General features: G+C 36.6%; 1 protein-coding gene and 1 long non-coding RNA gene across 2 annotated transcripts; both read right to left on the reverse strand.

Moving 5' to 3' along the window:
* Nucleotides 1-2246: 2246 nt before the first annotated feature.
* Nucleotides 2247-7834, reverse strand: LOC114478506 (uncharacterized). Its single transcript, XR_003675862.1, has 2 exons — nucleotides 7562-7834; nucleotides 2247-2498 (listed from the first exon to the last, which is right to left on the reverse strand). It is a non-coding gene; the product is annotated as an uncharacterized LOC114478506 (long non-coding RNA).
* A 1220-nt stretch (nucleotides 7835-9054) lies between these two features.
* twist1b (twist family bHLH transcription factor 1b) lies at nucleotides 9055-10254 on the reverse strand. The gene is made up of 2 exons (XM_028470948.1): nucleotides 9570-10254; nucleotides 9055-9441 (listed from the first exon to the last, which is right to left on the reverse strand). The coding sequence occupies exon 1, from the start codon at nucleotides 10117-10119 to the stop codon at nucleotides 9601-9603; it is 519 nt and encodes a 172-aa protein (XP_028326749.1). The 5' UTR covers nucleotides 10120-10254; the 3' UTR covers nucleotides 9055-9441; nucleotides 9570-9600.
* Between the last annotated feature and the right edge of the window lie 5178 nt (nucleotides 10255-15432).

The following is a 15432-nucleotide window of genomic DNA, read 5'->3' on the forward strand; positions in this document are numbered from 1 at the left end:
GAGATGAAACAGATAAGATAATTGTCTCTAATGAAATCCAGATCTCAAGGTCTGCCGGGACCAGGACTTTCTGAGCCCTTCTCTCCCATTTCTCCTTATTTTCGGGGGGTGGTGGGGGGGTTGATCCATATAGATCTTGAATTTGAAGACAGGCTGTGGAGGTTTGTTCTTAATTCAAACCAGAGCTTGTGTACCAGCCTGTGGAGCTTTGATACCGTTTGAAGTTCTGCAAGGGAACGCCGCACCATCAAACAGCTTGACCCCGTTGTCATGACAACCCTAATTATCGTCCTTTACAGCCTGGTTTTTACACAGGAAGGGAGCCATTATGTTCTTTGGGCATTTGCATCTCTCTGGGGCAAGTGTTAAAGGTCGGAGAAACAAACCGAAAAACGAAATACAACAGAGCAAAGTTTTGCGTGAGAAAAAGTGACTCACTGCGCACACTGAACACTTTGGCAGGCCTGTGTTTGCTTTAACGTTTCTTAAATTACTCCCTGAAATCTATTTTCCCAAGACAATTGAAATACCAACTTTCTGCAGTGTTTTGTTGAAGTTACAGTAGAGCAGTTTTACTCTCCTACTCTTTACTCCTTTTTTAATAAATGAGTCCCAGTGATGCTTTTTTATATTCTGTCGCACCATGAAGCTTTTTGGAAGAAAAATGTGCTGTTTTTAAAAGAAAATCAACAACAGACAATATTTCTCCCAACATTTACTGCATGGACAATGAATCAATCCAGGCATAGAGCCATAATAATCTATCTGCTTCCCACAAATGCTACAAAGATATAGATATTGAACCGATTTAACTTATTTGTATTAATAGTTGAACAGAAACTGATTCAATGTAAAGTGAGACATTTGTGATGCAAAAACAAACACTGTGTTGTGTTAATAATTGGTTTAAATTTGTTCTTCTTTGGAAACTTAGATTTACACTTACTTTTATGATGTGAAATTTAGATGTTGGGGTTCAGTCAACATCATTTGTATATTGCATAAAGGGAAAGGTGACTAACTTCTTTGAAGCTTTACAATACATAGATTTTTTGAAGGAGTAATTTAAGATGTGTTAGAAATATAAGTGTACCAAATATAAAAACCTGCACTGTTGTGATACATGGCCCACAGTACACAGATTTGTATCTTTTGCTATTTGAGCTCTGCAAAGTATTTAACAGGAAGATGAATGAAGATTTTCATCCTCATAAAAAAAAAAAAAAAAAAAAGGACTGCCTTCAAAGGTTAAGTTGTACAAATAATTTTGTTGAGAGATCGTTGACTGAATGTGGAGTCACTTATCACCCTGATCTTATCAAACTGACCATTGTTGCTGGATGAAGGGCTTTAAGTGGTTTCACTCTGCCAGGGGTCACAGATAGCTTCGAATCAAAGGGGGAGCCAGAGGTTGACTAAACAACTGATTCTCCTTCTGCCCTCATGTAAAACTATCTGCCAAACACCAGTGGTCCTCTTTGAACTTGATTTAGCACTGAGGTCACAAACAGACAGAGAGTCTTCTGCTGTGAAGGACGCGGCCAAGAAAGAAGAAGAAGAAGAAGAAGAAGAAGAAGAAGAAGAAGAAGAAGAAGAAGAAGAAGAAGAAAATCTTGCACAAAAAAAAGCAATGAAAGAAATAGGGCTTAAAATGTTTAATGGAAAGTTGTTTTTCAGGCTTTCAACTGTTTAATTCATTTAAAGATATATGCATATATTTATTTATTTTTAAATACTGCTTTTTTTTTTATTTTTAATTAAGAAAGGCAAATTTCCAACACTATTCCCTCCAAAATATAGAAACGGATGGTTACAGTTGAACTCATGAGATTCTGTTCATGCTGTTTTACATATTGTACAACAGTACAGTTGAAAACAATGAGGAAAAAAAAACAAAACTAGGTAACGCACCTACTCATACCAACATATTCTTGCACACAAAAACAGGGATGGTTTAGATTTACGCATTTAAAAACCCAAAATTGTGACAATTGTTGCTCATTTCCTTCACTTAACGTTACAATGGTTTGTCCTGTACAGAAGTGTTTTCAAACTACAGATACGTGAACACACTTTATTTCCCATAATTCTACCAGTTAACTTAAAACCCTGAGAATAATGGAAGGGAAAAGCCAATGTGGTAAAATTCAGACTATATGACTAAATAGCATAAACTCCTTTTTTCCTGTTCATAGAGACATTGTGAGGCTGATGATGACGTAAAGAAAGAAGCCATGTATTCACAGAACACTGAGGGGTTATTTATTATTGTATAAACCACCCATTACCACACACTGTCAATGCAGTACATCAGACTCCAGATAGTTTCATTTATGGAACAATTATCAAAGCAGTAAAAAACTTTAGGATCTCTTCTCTCCTCAGACTGGGTCACAGCTCTTTTTTTTTGCTTCTCGTCACTTTCTTTTTCATGGCAGCAGAAGATTATTCCATTTGTGTTTCTGATGAAAGGACTGAGGCGTCCTGCGTCCATGCCCCTGATGGAGAGTGAGGAGATGCATCGTGAGATGGACAGAACATGAAGCTGGGTGAGCAATAACATGATGAGCACATGGAAAAACAGGTTTGTCATTATTAGTCTGCATCATTTGCTTCTAGATTTGAGTAAAAAAAAGTCATAAATGACGTGTTTTTTTTTTTTTTTAATATATCTGTTCATTTTGAACACATTTTCTTACAATCCTGTAAAGCACGTGTCAAACTCAAGGCCCGAGGGCCAAATCTGGTCCCTCAGCGCATCCGAGAGAAAAAGTGACAGAGAAATGAAAAATAACAGAGAAATCATGACTCATTGTGAAAATGACCAAATAATTCAGTTGTAAATTGTTGTTGAAAGAACTCTAAATTCTTCAAAATCCTGCAATTTTTCCTCAAATTATTCCACAAAATCTTCCCAAGTTAAATAAAAATTGGTAAAAAAAAATAAATAAATAAAAATAAATCAAAGGCTATTTAAGTATCTGTCACATATTGCTAAAATATTGTTTATGCCTTCCATTATTTATGTCTGATTCATAACTGGAGGTGCAAACTTGGCACATTAATGTTGAAATTGTTCGTTTTCCTGCCTAAAACCAGTGGCCCACTTGTGATCCAACTGGTCGGCATTTGGCCCTTGAACTAAAATGAGTTTGACACCCCTGATGTAGAGATTTATTTGAAGAAGTACATTTTCAAAATAAAATTTGATTGATTAGTTGTTGAATACAAATGAATTCCGATGAATTTACAACATATTTGACGGATGTCGTTGTCAGAATGATGAGTGAATACTGAAATGATGGCCTCATGCTATCATGAGTGGAAAGGCAATGAGGAAGCCTTTGATAATTACATCGACGAAGCACTTTTGATCTTTATTCATTCTTCTCAAAGACAATCAGCGTGGCCTCCATTAGGACAAAGTATTGCAGTGATGGTCAATTTAATCTCCCCCTGCTTCTACATAACTGCTTCCTGCTATGACTTCACCAAAGTGAATAAGAATAAGGGATATGTGGAGGTTCTGGAGGAATAAGGCGATCATTGTAACTAGAGGTAACAACACATCAATTATCAGTGTGACATTCGGCTGTGGGAACGGTGGGCCAGCACGTTAATGGAGCCAGTGGGATTAATACCCAGGGAGTGGATCGGCCTCAGGGACAGGAGCGGGGATGCTGCGTCATTAGAGCACAGTTAAAGCCCTGAGCTGTACACAAGGACTGCATGATTCCCTTTGTGCCACAATGAAGAATGAAATGTGCTCATCGGCCCATTTACAGAAAAGTGAGGCTGTTGATAAGTATGACCCTGCAACCAAATTCATTCCACTCCCTACGTCATAGTAATTATTTCAAATCCTATTGATCCTTTGCTCATTTAGACAGAATACACTCTTTCAAAGAGCTGACTTGTAGTGCTTCACTTTACAGAATGCAGTGAAAGCCTCATAAGACACTTCAGATCCTGTGGTGAGATTTTCCTGCTCTCTTCCCTTCAGAAAGTGAGCCTTTGTGTTTCATTCTCAAACTGGGCTACAGTTACACTCCATCTTGATTGAACATAAACAGGACTGTTTGAAATCACCGCGTAGTGCGATGAGCGCCATACACTTCATCTGTGTGTGTTTATACTTCCTGTGAGAGGCCCTCTATTTATGGACAACTGAGGAGCACAAATAATCATTCTCCCCCAGTGAGGAAAATGCTTTTATTATCTGCAAAGTTTTGCAATGCCTTTGTGTACGCTCAGGCATGCCTTCTGATTGCCTGTTTATTATTCCAGCGGTGCTGCTGAGCCAATGGGGAGAAGGCCAATTCCTAAAGGTGCCGAGCCTTTTCCAGCCCTTTCCTGTCGCTGACATCATTGTGTACACCCCTAAAACACACCGATCCGTGTCTTGTCTGCTGCCTGGGTGGCACACATCACATGGTGCAGAGGTTAAACACAAGGTGCACGGGTTTTAACAAACGCCTTCGGAACTTTCTCATCCTGGATACGATCAGTGTGTACACCAACAGCAAGCTGTTATTTGTCACCATCATTGTCTGATTTATTTATTTTTTTAATATGAAATAAGCTCCTCACATCTTTACATTTTCAGTACAAATCTACATCCCACATATTACATTTCCAACTTATCTTAATACACTGAGGCTTTTTAAACTTATCAACCGACCCTAGAGATTTATGTTTTCTGCCAATTTCTGAATGCATTTTTAAAAGATTTTTTTTTATAGACATGATATATTGCACCATTTGTGTTTGATTTGTGAAAAAAATATATATAAAAAAAAAAAGATCTGTTTTACATGATTCTGTCATAATTATCATGAAATACATGTACAATTAAATACAGAAACGTTTTGTTGCTCATTTTAATTGTTGTTGAACCTGCACAGGAATGTGTAAAGCAGTTGGGAGATGTAGTTATAGCATGTTTTTAAAAAAATACATATATACATATAGTTTGTCATTCAGGCAGAATCCTGAAAATCAAGTCCTCATGTGTATCCACGGTTATTTTCAATGGTCCATCAGCTGAAAGCTCTCCAGATGTTGGAGACCACTGCATGCATTCTATTGGTGAAAAATGGACTAAACTATGGAGAGTTTATCTTAATTGTAACAAATTAGAATGATAGATATGTGGAAAAAAGATATAACTTCATTTCTTGTTCATATTCAGATATATTTTTAGAAAGTGTAGCTTTATAGTCCACGTTTTCACTTCCGATACGATACCGATAATGCAACCTTGAGTGTTGGTCGACACAATGTTGATCCGATACGGTCTCAGCCTGAATCATACATACTTTTATTACTTATTTTGTTGTTAGAAAAGGTTTTAATCAAGTAATATTACTCAAACAGAAAACAATTGTCAGCAAGAATATGAGAAAAACTGACTTATTTATCATTAACCAATGGGCTACATACATTTTACCCTTAAACATAAGAATATTTATGATTGAATAAGATAAATATAAATAAATTAGAAGACCCTGAAAAATAACCTCAATAAATCGAATAAAAACAAATTATATATCAGCGTTATATTGAAGATTTTAGATGTTTGTTTGGTTGTTTTTGCTGATATCGGATCGATATCCATTGACGATATGAGATCGGGACACCCTTATTGCAGTTATTGAGTTTAGTGGAACATTTTATTTTATACTATTATTGATTTTAATTTTAAATCACTTTGGAAAAAATGTAGAGGTTTATATTATATATTGTGTTTCTTCCCAACAATGAATATTAAAAGAGATATTTAATTAATTAACTACAGCTAGCTGTCACTCATGTATTACATGTTTTTGTCTGCTTCAGCAGTACAAAGACATCAACCGGATACATATTCTATTGTTTTTCTCGTTGAATGTTGTCTCATATTTTTTTTTTTCTAAATGTCAAAATAAGCGCTGCATGCTTTCAGCCGCCGAACCATTCCCATCATCCACCAGAAAATTAACATTTTCTTCATCTGGAAATATTATGTCACTCAGTGTAAAATAACCAAAGAGCTCCCTTACAAATATGAATTCCCATGAAGTAAACATTTCAAAATTTACATAAACTATTTCTTTTTTTTTTTTTTTTGTATCTGTGGTGTATAACATATCGCTGACAACAAAGCACTGCATTGTGGGTGCTGAAGTACTCATGATGATCAGCAGATGCAGATGGTCTGAAGCTGAAGCTGTGTCTGGTTCTGCTTAGCCTTCTCTTTCCTTATTGCCTTGAGTGCACTACAGGCTCTGATCTTGTCTTCATCCATGCTCAACCACTGCTGGATTTAATATTCTCTTTTTGTAAGATTTCCTGGAAGTGTGGATGAAACCCAGTGTTTGTATGTCAGTGAATTGCAAAACAGAAAGATTATAGTTTCATGGCAAGAAAGGAAAGCTCAGTGTAGTTTGCACCTGTTCTTTTTCTCGACAAAAGCCTATTACCTTTATAACAGTGTTTTCAACTAATTGACAATATATGACATAGTATAATATTATTTAAATAATATATAAATAAGCTTTTGGGAAAATTTGTGATTACAAAAAACTATTCAATAAAAGTTTTAGAAGTTTTAATAAATAATAAAAACATTCACTATATTTTCTGACTGAACTCTCTGACATAACATATCAGATGTTGACTAAGGCTTAATTTATCCAATCAATAACATGTTTTTAATTTTAGTGTTAAAAAAGTTTTTTTTTTTTTTTCAAAATACAGGAAATTTGATCTTTTACAATAGTCACAGTGCTAAAAATCACTAAATAAAATAAAATATATCCAAATTACTATTTGTTCATACTTTTCATGTGTTAAAATAAAATTATACAAAATAAAACGATATAGAAAAAGGAAATATTTATTAAAATAAGATTAGATAATTGAGTAAAACAAGATAATATACGTTTTGCTACTGGGACATCATTAGAATGATATCATAAAATACTCTGGAAATTGTAAATAATCAAATTAGTCAACAATTATTAAAACTAAAAACATTTGGAAAAAAAATACTGAAGATAAAAAATTGCCCCCAAAAATAAAAAAAAGAATTAAAAAACACTTTCTAACATCAGTAAGTTTTCTATATGCTTATATCCCTGGGGATATGGGATGGTAAAAAATTATGTTGGTTCTTTGAGGTTTAAAATTGGTAAAATCGCATTGTAAAAAAAAAAAAAAAAAAAAAAAAAAAAAGAGAGAGAGAAAACAGAAAGAAGTTATTTAAACCCTTAAATATTTAAAAATGCACATGCAAGTTCATAAACGAATTCCCAAATTTAAAAGCCAATTTCTAAGATAAAAAGATAATAATTAATCAATTTGCTAAACATCTGTCTTTGACTTTCATACCAAAGTTTAGTTGAACAACACACCAACAAAACCGTCAAACTGTGTTTTTCTATTTTAAAATGTTACTATAAACCATATGTTATGTTATATGTTATGTTATGTCAGTCTGTAGCTATTGAGCCTCCCCCTCACGCACCCAGGCACCTACACGCACGTGCACGCGCACACCCAGTCCTCAGACTCCTCTTACCTCCATCTCCCAGTCCACTGTGGCCTTTACTCTTTGTGTTTTTACCGCCTTTCGTTAAATCCACTTTGGCTCCGGGAGCGCGTAGAGACGCACGGCGGTGTCGCTCCGTGTCTGTGGAGCTGCTGCTGCTGCTGCTGCTGTGCGTGGTGCACACTAAACAATGCACAGCACGGCTCTAGTCTGCACATCTGCTCATTTCACGTGACTCTTTTTTAAGAAATACCAACATCTGGTCTAAATAGGTTTCATTCCGAGCCGCTGCGGCCAACTGGAGGCTCGCTTCACTGCACTGCGTAAAAGGCGCAGCAGAAAAACAATGTATTTTAAGGAAGAAAAACATGATGAAACCAAAGCCTTTTTGGAAATACAGGCAGGAATTGACCACCATGTGTATTTATTTATCTGGGTTTAAATAAGATTACCAAACTGTGTCAATAAACATGTGTGTATACTGACTTTAAAGGGTTAGGGTTGGGGAGGCGCACATGTGTCTGTACACACCGACAGACAGACAGACAAACAGACCGAGCGCCTTCACGGCCTCCTTGAGTTTCATAGACATCTGGGAATTCCATACATGCCTCCCCGAGCCAATTACACACCTTCAAACGGGCAACACACACACTTTGATTCAAGCAGAAACACTTTCCCAGATCACTGAGATCAATCACTGCAGATAGCAGGGCGAAAGGTTGATTTAGTGTCCATAACCGGGAATAGACATGAAAACGAGCAGTCAAAGCCATGCGTTCAGAGCAAACCCTCATCATGTGGTAATTATTTTTAATATTTTTTTTTTTAATTACGATTTTATTTTTGACATTTTACTGACAATTCATCAGAGGTTTATTAGTAAATGAGCCTCACTGTTATTTTAATTAGAATACATTATAATTACCCTGATTCACAATTCACTTTTACTTTGAGAAACTCTAAGGATTTTTATAAATACATATATAATAGTTTTTTTTATTTTTATACAAATGTAGTTTTCACACATTTATTGCATAAAACTGTAATTTATGTCGGTTTTAACAAATTGAGGCCTCGTTTCCCCCTTACTTTTATTTACCAAATAAAATCTAAACCAAATCATTCAAATTAATTAAAACTTTTGTTTTATATATATTTTTCAATATAATTATTTTTATGTCTATGACTGAAATTGATTTCAATATTACATTTTTTTGTTGTTGTTGTTCTACTTTAATGTTTATTTTTATCAATAGTCTAACTACTTGATTTTAGTTTCCGTGGTTTAGGTGTAACATTTATTAAAGACATATAGGCTACACCACATCAAACACAAGTCATACCTTTAACACATTTTATTCAGTTTATTTGTATTTAGGCTGCAAACCAGCGAGTTTTAATCCATCCCTGTGCAGAATTTAAATAAAACAAAACTCACTTTCTTTTTTAAAGGATATTTTTTTCTTTAATGCAAAAAAAAAAAAAAAAAAAAAAAAAAAAAAAAAAAAATTATACCAACATTTACAAAACATTATAATAAAAAATAGGAATGTATTTGTACTTCAGACACAGGATCTGTTCCTTCACTTCACCAATAAATAAATAAATGTTTTCTGAAAAATACTTTTCGCACAGGTTAGATCCACAGTCCATAATGTGAGCTTCACCACCAGTTCACAGTCTCACAAAACCTTGAGACTTTCCTCCACTAAATCACTCAGAAATGGTCATGCATCTAGAACTTTCCCCTCTAAAAAAATAAAAATAAAAGCAGAGGTTATTTTTCAACATTCGTCGTCAGTGGATTGAAAACACAGCCGGGTGTGTGGAGCAGTGTCGGCTCTTTGCTTTCAGTGGCCCCATGTATCCAGCATTGAGTCCAGATCAGTCCCTTCAGAATGTGTCACCTGTGGGTCACATATAGTCCAGATCAAGCCTTAGGAATGTGAGACGTGCAGTGCATCAGTGTAAAAAAGACCATGAAACATGAAGCCCACCAGGGTGTTCAGGTCTGGGCTTTGCTTTGGCATCGTACCAGTGGTGCATGGGCACATTTAATCCAGCTGTTAATGAGATGTTGACATGGACCAGGCGCCCTCCATCCTCCACACGGAGAAGGCGTAGCTCAGCCTCTCATGGGCCACATAACTGCAGCTGGACATCTTGGAGTCCAGCTCGTCGCTCTGTAACACCTGGTACAGGAAGTCGATGTACCTGGCTGCCAGCTTCAGGGTCTGTATTTTGCTGAGTTTGTCCGAGGGTAAAGTGGGGATAATTTTCCGTAGGGCTGCGAAGGCCTCGTTGAGGGACTGAGTCCTCTGTCGCTCCCGGACGTTGGCCATGACCCGCTGGGACTGGAGCTCCTCCAGGGACTGGGGGCTGCTGCTGCCGCCGCTGCTGCCCGACTTCTTACCCTTCTTCCCGGGGGTCGGGCTGTCTGAGTCCTCCCCGCTCCTCCTGCTCGGCCTCTTCTTCCTCACGGTTCTCTTGGGCTGCCGGTCCGGCTCTCCCTCACTGTTGCTCAGGCTGTCCACAGGAGAGACAGGAGAGCTGCCAGATTCTTCCCCCAGATGTTCCTCAGACATCTCCACCTGGGTGGATTCACGGCCTCTCGGAGTCCCAGCGCTTTATTTCCCTCTCATGAAGTCAAGGAGTGGGTCCACCTTTAGATGTTCCTGACCCTGGACACACCAAAGCAGCCATAGGGGTCTTTCTGAGAAGAACCAGGCTTTTCTGTTACATCAAGACTTTTAGCTGTTCTTATAGGCCGTAAAGTTTTTGGAGGAGAACCTGATTGGTCGAGGAGATAAATTACGTAGGAAAGTGGGCGGTGCTTGAGAGGACTGTCAGCATCACTCAGTCACTCAGAGCCAGATAAGAAGTATCACAGTAAAAATATAATAATAATAATAATAATGCTGATGATGGCAATAATAATAATCTGAATGATGATGGTGATACGACTAATAATAATAATAATAATAATAATAATAATGATGATGATGATCATGATGCTGATACTAATAAAAAATAAAATAAATAATAATAATAATGATAATAATAATAATAATAATAATAATAATAATAGTAATAATAATGATGATGATCATGATGCTGATACTAATAAAAAATAAAATAATAATAATAATAATAATAATAATGATGATCATGATGCTGATACTAATAAAAGTAATAATAATAATAATAATAATAATAATAATAATAATAATAATAATAATAATAATGATCATGATGCTGATGATGGTAATAATAATAATTTGAATGATGATGATGATGATGATAATGATGATACTACTACTACTACTACTACTACTAATAATAATAATAATAATAATAACGACGATCATGATGCTGATACTAATAAAAATAAAATAAAATAAAATAAAATAAAATAAATAATAATAATAATAATAATAATAATAATAATAATAATAATAATAATAATAATAATAATAATAGTAATGTTTTTGACATTTAATAAATCATCAGAAAGTCAGTTTATTTTGTCTTTTTTGGTAACAGATATTTCATAAAATAAACAATACACAAGAACTACAAAAAATTTAGATTTCTTTTTTTTTTAAAGTACAATATTTGACACTGATAAATAAATAAAATTATCTTAACCTTCAGCCTCATGCAAACTCCAAGCAACAAAAAAGAAACAATAGACAGTTACATAAATCTACATTATAAGCAAATAAATCTTATCAAAACTTAAAAGAAAACAGATTTTAACGTATTATGTGTATTTTCCGTACTCTAATGAAATGTTTATGTCAGACACCAAACCAAGCAGCATCTTTACAATTTGTTGTCTTTTTGGGTGATCTAATCCAAATACATTGCCCATCAAGTAGGCGTTAATACCTGCTGTAACAAAGAGTTGCAATAGATGTTAAATAAAATAATATAGGCGTGTTATCCTATTGTTTTCAGCCAAAGAAAAGAGCAGGTCAATGCGATAAGTTCAGCTGAATTTACAAGGTTGGTGCTACAATATCCATCTTGTTTAGTGGAGGATTACTTTGTTTAGGTTGAGAAGACTGTGGTCCACAGGAGCAGCATCTGGTTCAGGAAACGAGGGGGCAGTCAGGGTCGAAGGTCACAACACCAGCAAACCATCCATTTACATCTTTGTGGAGGCCTGAGTGTGAGGGATTGTTCCAGGAAAAACACTGGCCCATTTCATCCAGACTTTAAACTTTTTTCCCTCTAAATAAACATTGAACATAATTAAGTGAAAGCAATAGACAATCATTTAGTTTCTGACATAGAAATGCATGTTGGCCTGTGACATTATTCAGTAACTAAGTTAATGTCATTTGTTGATTCCTGCAAAAATCTAATTAAATGGATATTAAACAAAAACAATAAGGTTGTTGGAAAGATGCCACTGTAGGTGTGCGTACCTGTCTGCTGTATCTGTCCATGGTGCTGAAGTCACTATACCTGCTGCATGCCACAGGTTGAGGAAACGCCCTTTTTCAATTCTATCATTGGCTTTAAAGCTGCACAGCTCAATTATTATCACACAGCGTTAGGATTTTAACAGCTATAGGACAACACGTTTTATACCTTCTGTCAATGTCCCTGGTTTTATACACAAAATACAGCAATCATCTCGATAAAAAATGGTCCCTGTTAATGAAGATGTGAGATATCAACTAGGATTGGAAATAATGTTTGCTCTTATTCTTCATGCAATTCCTAATACAAAGACAGTCTCTTTTCTTTCTTTTAAACACAAACCATAATGTCTTTAAGCGGAAACTTATGGTCATGAACGCATCGTTCACTTCAGGCAGACGTTTACATGAGTTGATATTATTCAACCCAGTCTCACTCCAGAGCGGAGAATGACTGCACTTGTCCACTATGCATATGCCTCTCAGGGCGTTGAAGTTCTACGCGTCATTTGCCCAGTGTTTTCTATGGGGCATACGTCAGGTCACGTGACCACCTGTCAGCTCTGTTTCAGAAAAAGAAAAACATGGACATTCGTTCAATTTTCACTGGACATTGCTATATATTAAAGCTGCTATTCAGAGTTTCTGAGAAACATCTTGATGTCCCGCCCTAAACAGCCTCACTTCCTCCCACTGCCTCTGCCAATCCACCAGAAGCCACGCCTCTACTTTTCTGCACGCACATTGCAGGACATAACAAGGTCGCATCAGGTCTCATTGATATAGGTCTATGGGTCAGGTAAAAGGCAAAATCATATTTACCTGTTTGCTGTCGTGACGCGCGGCCTTGTTTCCGTGCACAGTTCCACATTCACTTTGATTGACAGTCTCAAAAACAGGAAGTCGAAGCCTATTGGCTGGGTGCACTCGGCGATTGTTTCCATAATTGTATAGGGGTCTATAGGACGATGGAAGGACTTATATATTGTAAGGTATACGAATAAACACCGGCAGTAGACCATAGAAAAAGACTGGATCGGAATTTGTTCGCATTTCAAAAGATTCATACATAAATATAGATTTCTCAGAAACTCCAGATATCAGCTTTAAGAGAGCTTGTGGCGTTAGATTCATTTTAATGACATTTCTAGTGAGTAACCTTAACTTTCATAGTATTCATTCAGTTTATGTATGTGATCTGTAGTTTGCTGTTTCGACGTGCATTCATCCTGCTTTATCCTGTTGCTATGGTGTTGCTAAGGATGCTTAGATGGCACTGGAAATGATGTTGATTTATGGACGTGTTTAGTCTTTAAAACCGTACGGGTTATGTTAATTATTTATTTATTATCATCATTATTATTTTTATTATTTATATTCATTGACATTTGAATATGTTTCCACACCTTGAGGCTAAAGTGTAGTTTAGGACTCTTTAAAACATATTAGCTAAGTGGAGAAGCGTAGTCAGTCATTCTACGCTTTGGAGTGGAACCGGGTTGTATTATTTCACCTCTGATTCAACAAGGCTGAGACATTATTTTATATTTGAAAAGCCAGTGATGTAAAAACCCACTGATTCCACATTTACATTTCTCTGTCAGTTTCCCCTGTAGAGTTCACCTCTTTGCTGCTGAAGTAACTCTGAGAAAACACAGCTGCTTCTCCAGAATATGATGTCATCACAGGACTCTACTCCTCCAGTGTTGATCTTTAATAAAGAGGAAAAGCATCATCGGTCACTTACAGACTCCGGGGCATGAAAATGACAAGAGTACGAGGAAAAGATAAGCGGCGCAGACTGTTTAAAGATTGTCTTTGTATAGATTAAGTGCATTAATTATTCACAATTAGGTTAGGAGCAGTTGCAGATAACAATAAATAAAAGTCTTATCAATGGTTGGTGTGAGGGTGATGTGATAAAGTAAAATATTAATTACTGGCCCATGATGCAACCTGACTCACTAGTCATCAGCGTGATTACCAGCTCTCCCAGAGGTCACATCAATGCAGACACAACTCAGGCTCTCACTCACTGAGTCACATTCAGATCCACAGGGAGCTGCTGCATGTCTATTTTCTCTGCTCGGGCCTCGGAAGGCAGTGTTTCTTCATCAGCCCGCTCTCATATCTATTAAAATAACAAACCACAGGTCTCCGCATGCTCCAGTCTCCCACAATTGACAGTGATATTCACGTTCACTCCATTAAAGTTCAATCGTAGCGAGGCCACTGCCAGCTTGCCAAGATGGATCTTCTGTACCGGGATGAGAAAAGACAGAGGTGCATTCTTCAAAGCTCAGCTCCTGATAGCCCTAATCAAACCTGGGGACTAACAAGGTCAAGCAGCAGAAACCAATGACAGCATTTTTCCTCAGCTATGACTTTACCATGTCTCACTCTGAAGCCATATCTAGACTTTGTTTTTTATCAGAGTTTTTCTTGGTTCCATGGATATGAGACGATATTTGGGTGTTAACTTGGGTGGCGATGATGAAAACAGCCCGTTTCAAAGCTGTCTGGACACATCGGAGCCAGGACTCCCATAGTCAGCAGTAAATGAAAGCCTTTGAAAGCCACATACTTTGATGTTGCAGGTATTAAGTCACTATTCTTCCTGCAGAGTAGAATTATACTTAGTCTAAAGTGCAGCACAGCCTGAACTCCTGGACTCTCGTCTCATAAAAGTATGATTTTTTGTGCAATGAAGGATTGATTATTGTGCACAAAGAGGTGCACGTGTGTTTTATTGATGTTCTGTTAAATCTATTAAAGTGATGCTAATGACTCTGTGGGATATCAGAGAACTCAACCGCACAATGACACCTTATTAGCCTCTAAGAACCGACAAATGCTCTGTGTGTTTTCACAGCTTGGGCGTTCAGGGTGAGGATGTGGGGTCTGAGGGAAGAACTGGCATCACACACACATACGCTCACATCCCCTCCACACACACAATCTAAACAGAGATCCCCAGCCTATAGGGTTTGAGGAAGACTTTCAGTAGAATACACTCAGTGTGTGTGAAGCTCAGGATTCCCCTGACCTTTTTTACACAAACAATGCAGCATTACCTTTAAAATGAACACAATACATTTAGAATATTTTTGTGCTTCAGTTCAAACTAAAAGCTCAGTCTGACTGTGTTTTTCTGCCTCATAACAATAAGACCACACACATACACCACACACATACATTTACGGCAAGTGCAGCAGCATGGAGACCAAATGCGCTGACCCATGCAATGGAAATAACTCTTCACATGACTACAGTAGCTGTGCTGTATTTCAGAGTTTGACAGGTACTGCTATGAATAAAAAAAATTAAAAAAAAACCTAGTGTTTGATGATTAACTGCTAGCGTCAAATTAAAAGATGTATGCATATCTTGATTTTTTATTTTTATGTGATGATTTACTTCATTTTCATTTACCATCGTTTTAAGATAACCCAATAGAACATCATCTAT

This window comes from Gouania willdenowi, chromosome 16, assembly GCF_900634775.1.
Source record: "Gouania willdenowi chromosome 16, fGouWil2.1, whole genome shotgun sequence".
Taxonomy (NCBI): domain Eukaryota; kingdom Metazoa; phylum Chordata; class Actinopteri; order Blenniiformes; family Gobiesocidae; genus Gouania; species Gouania willdenowi.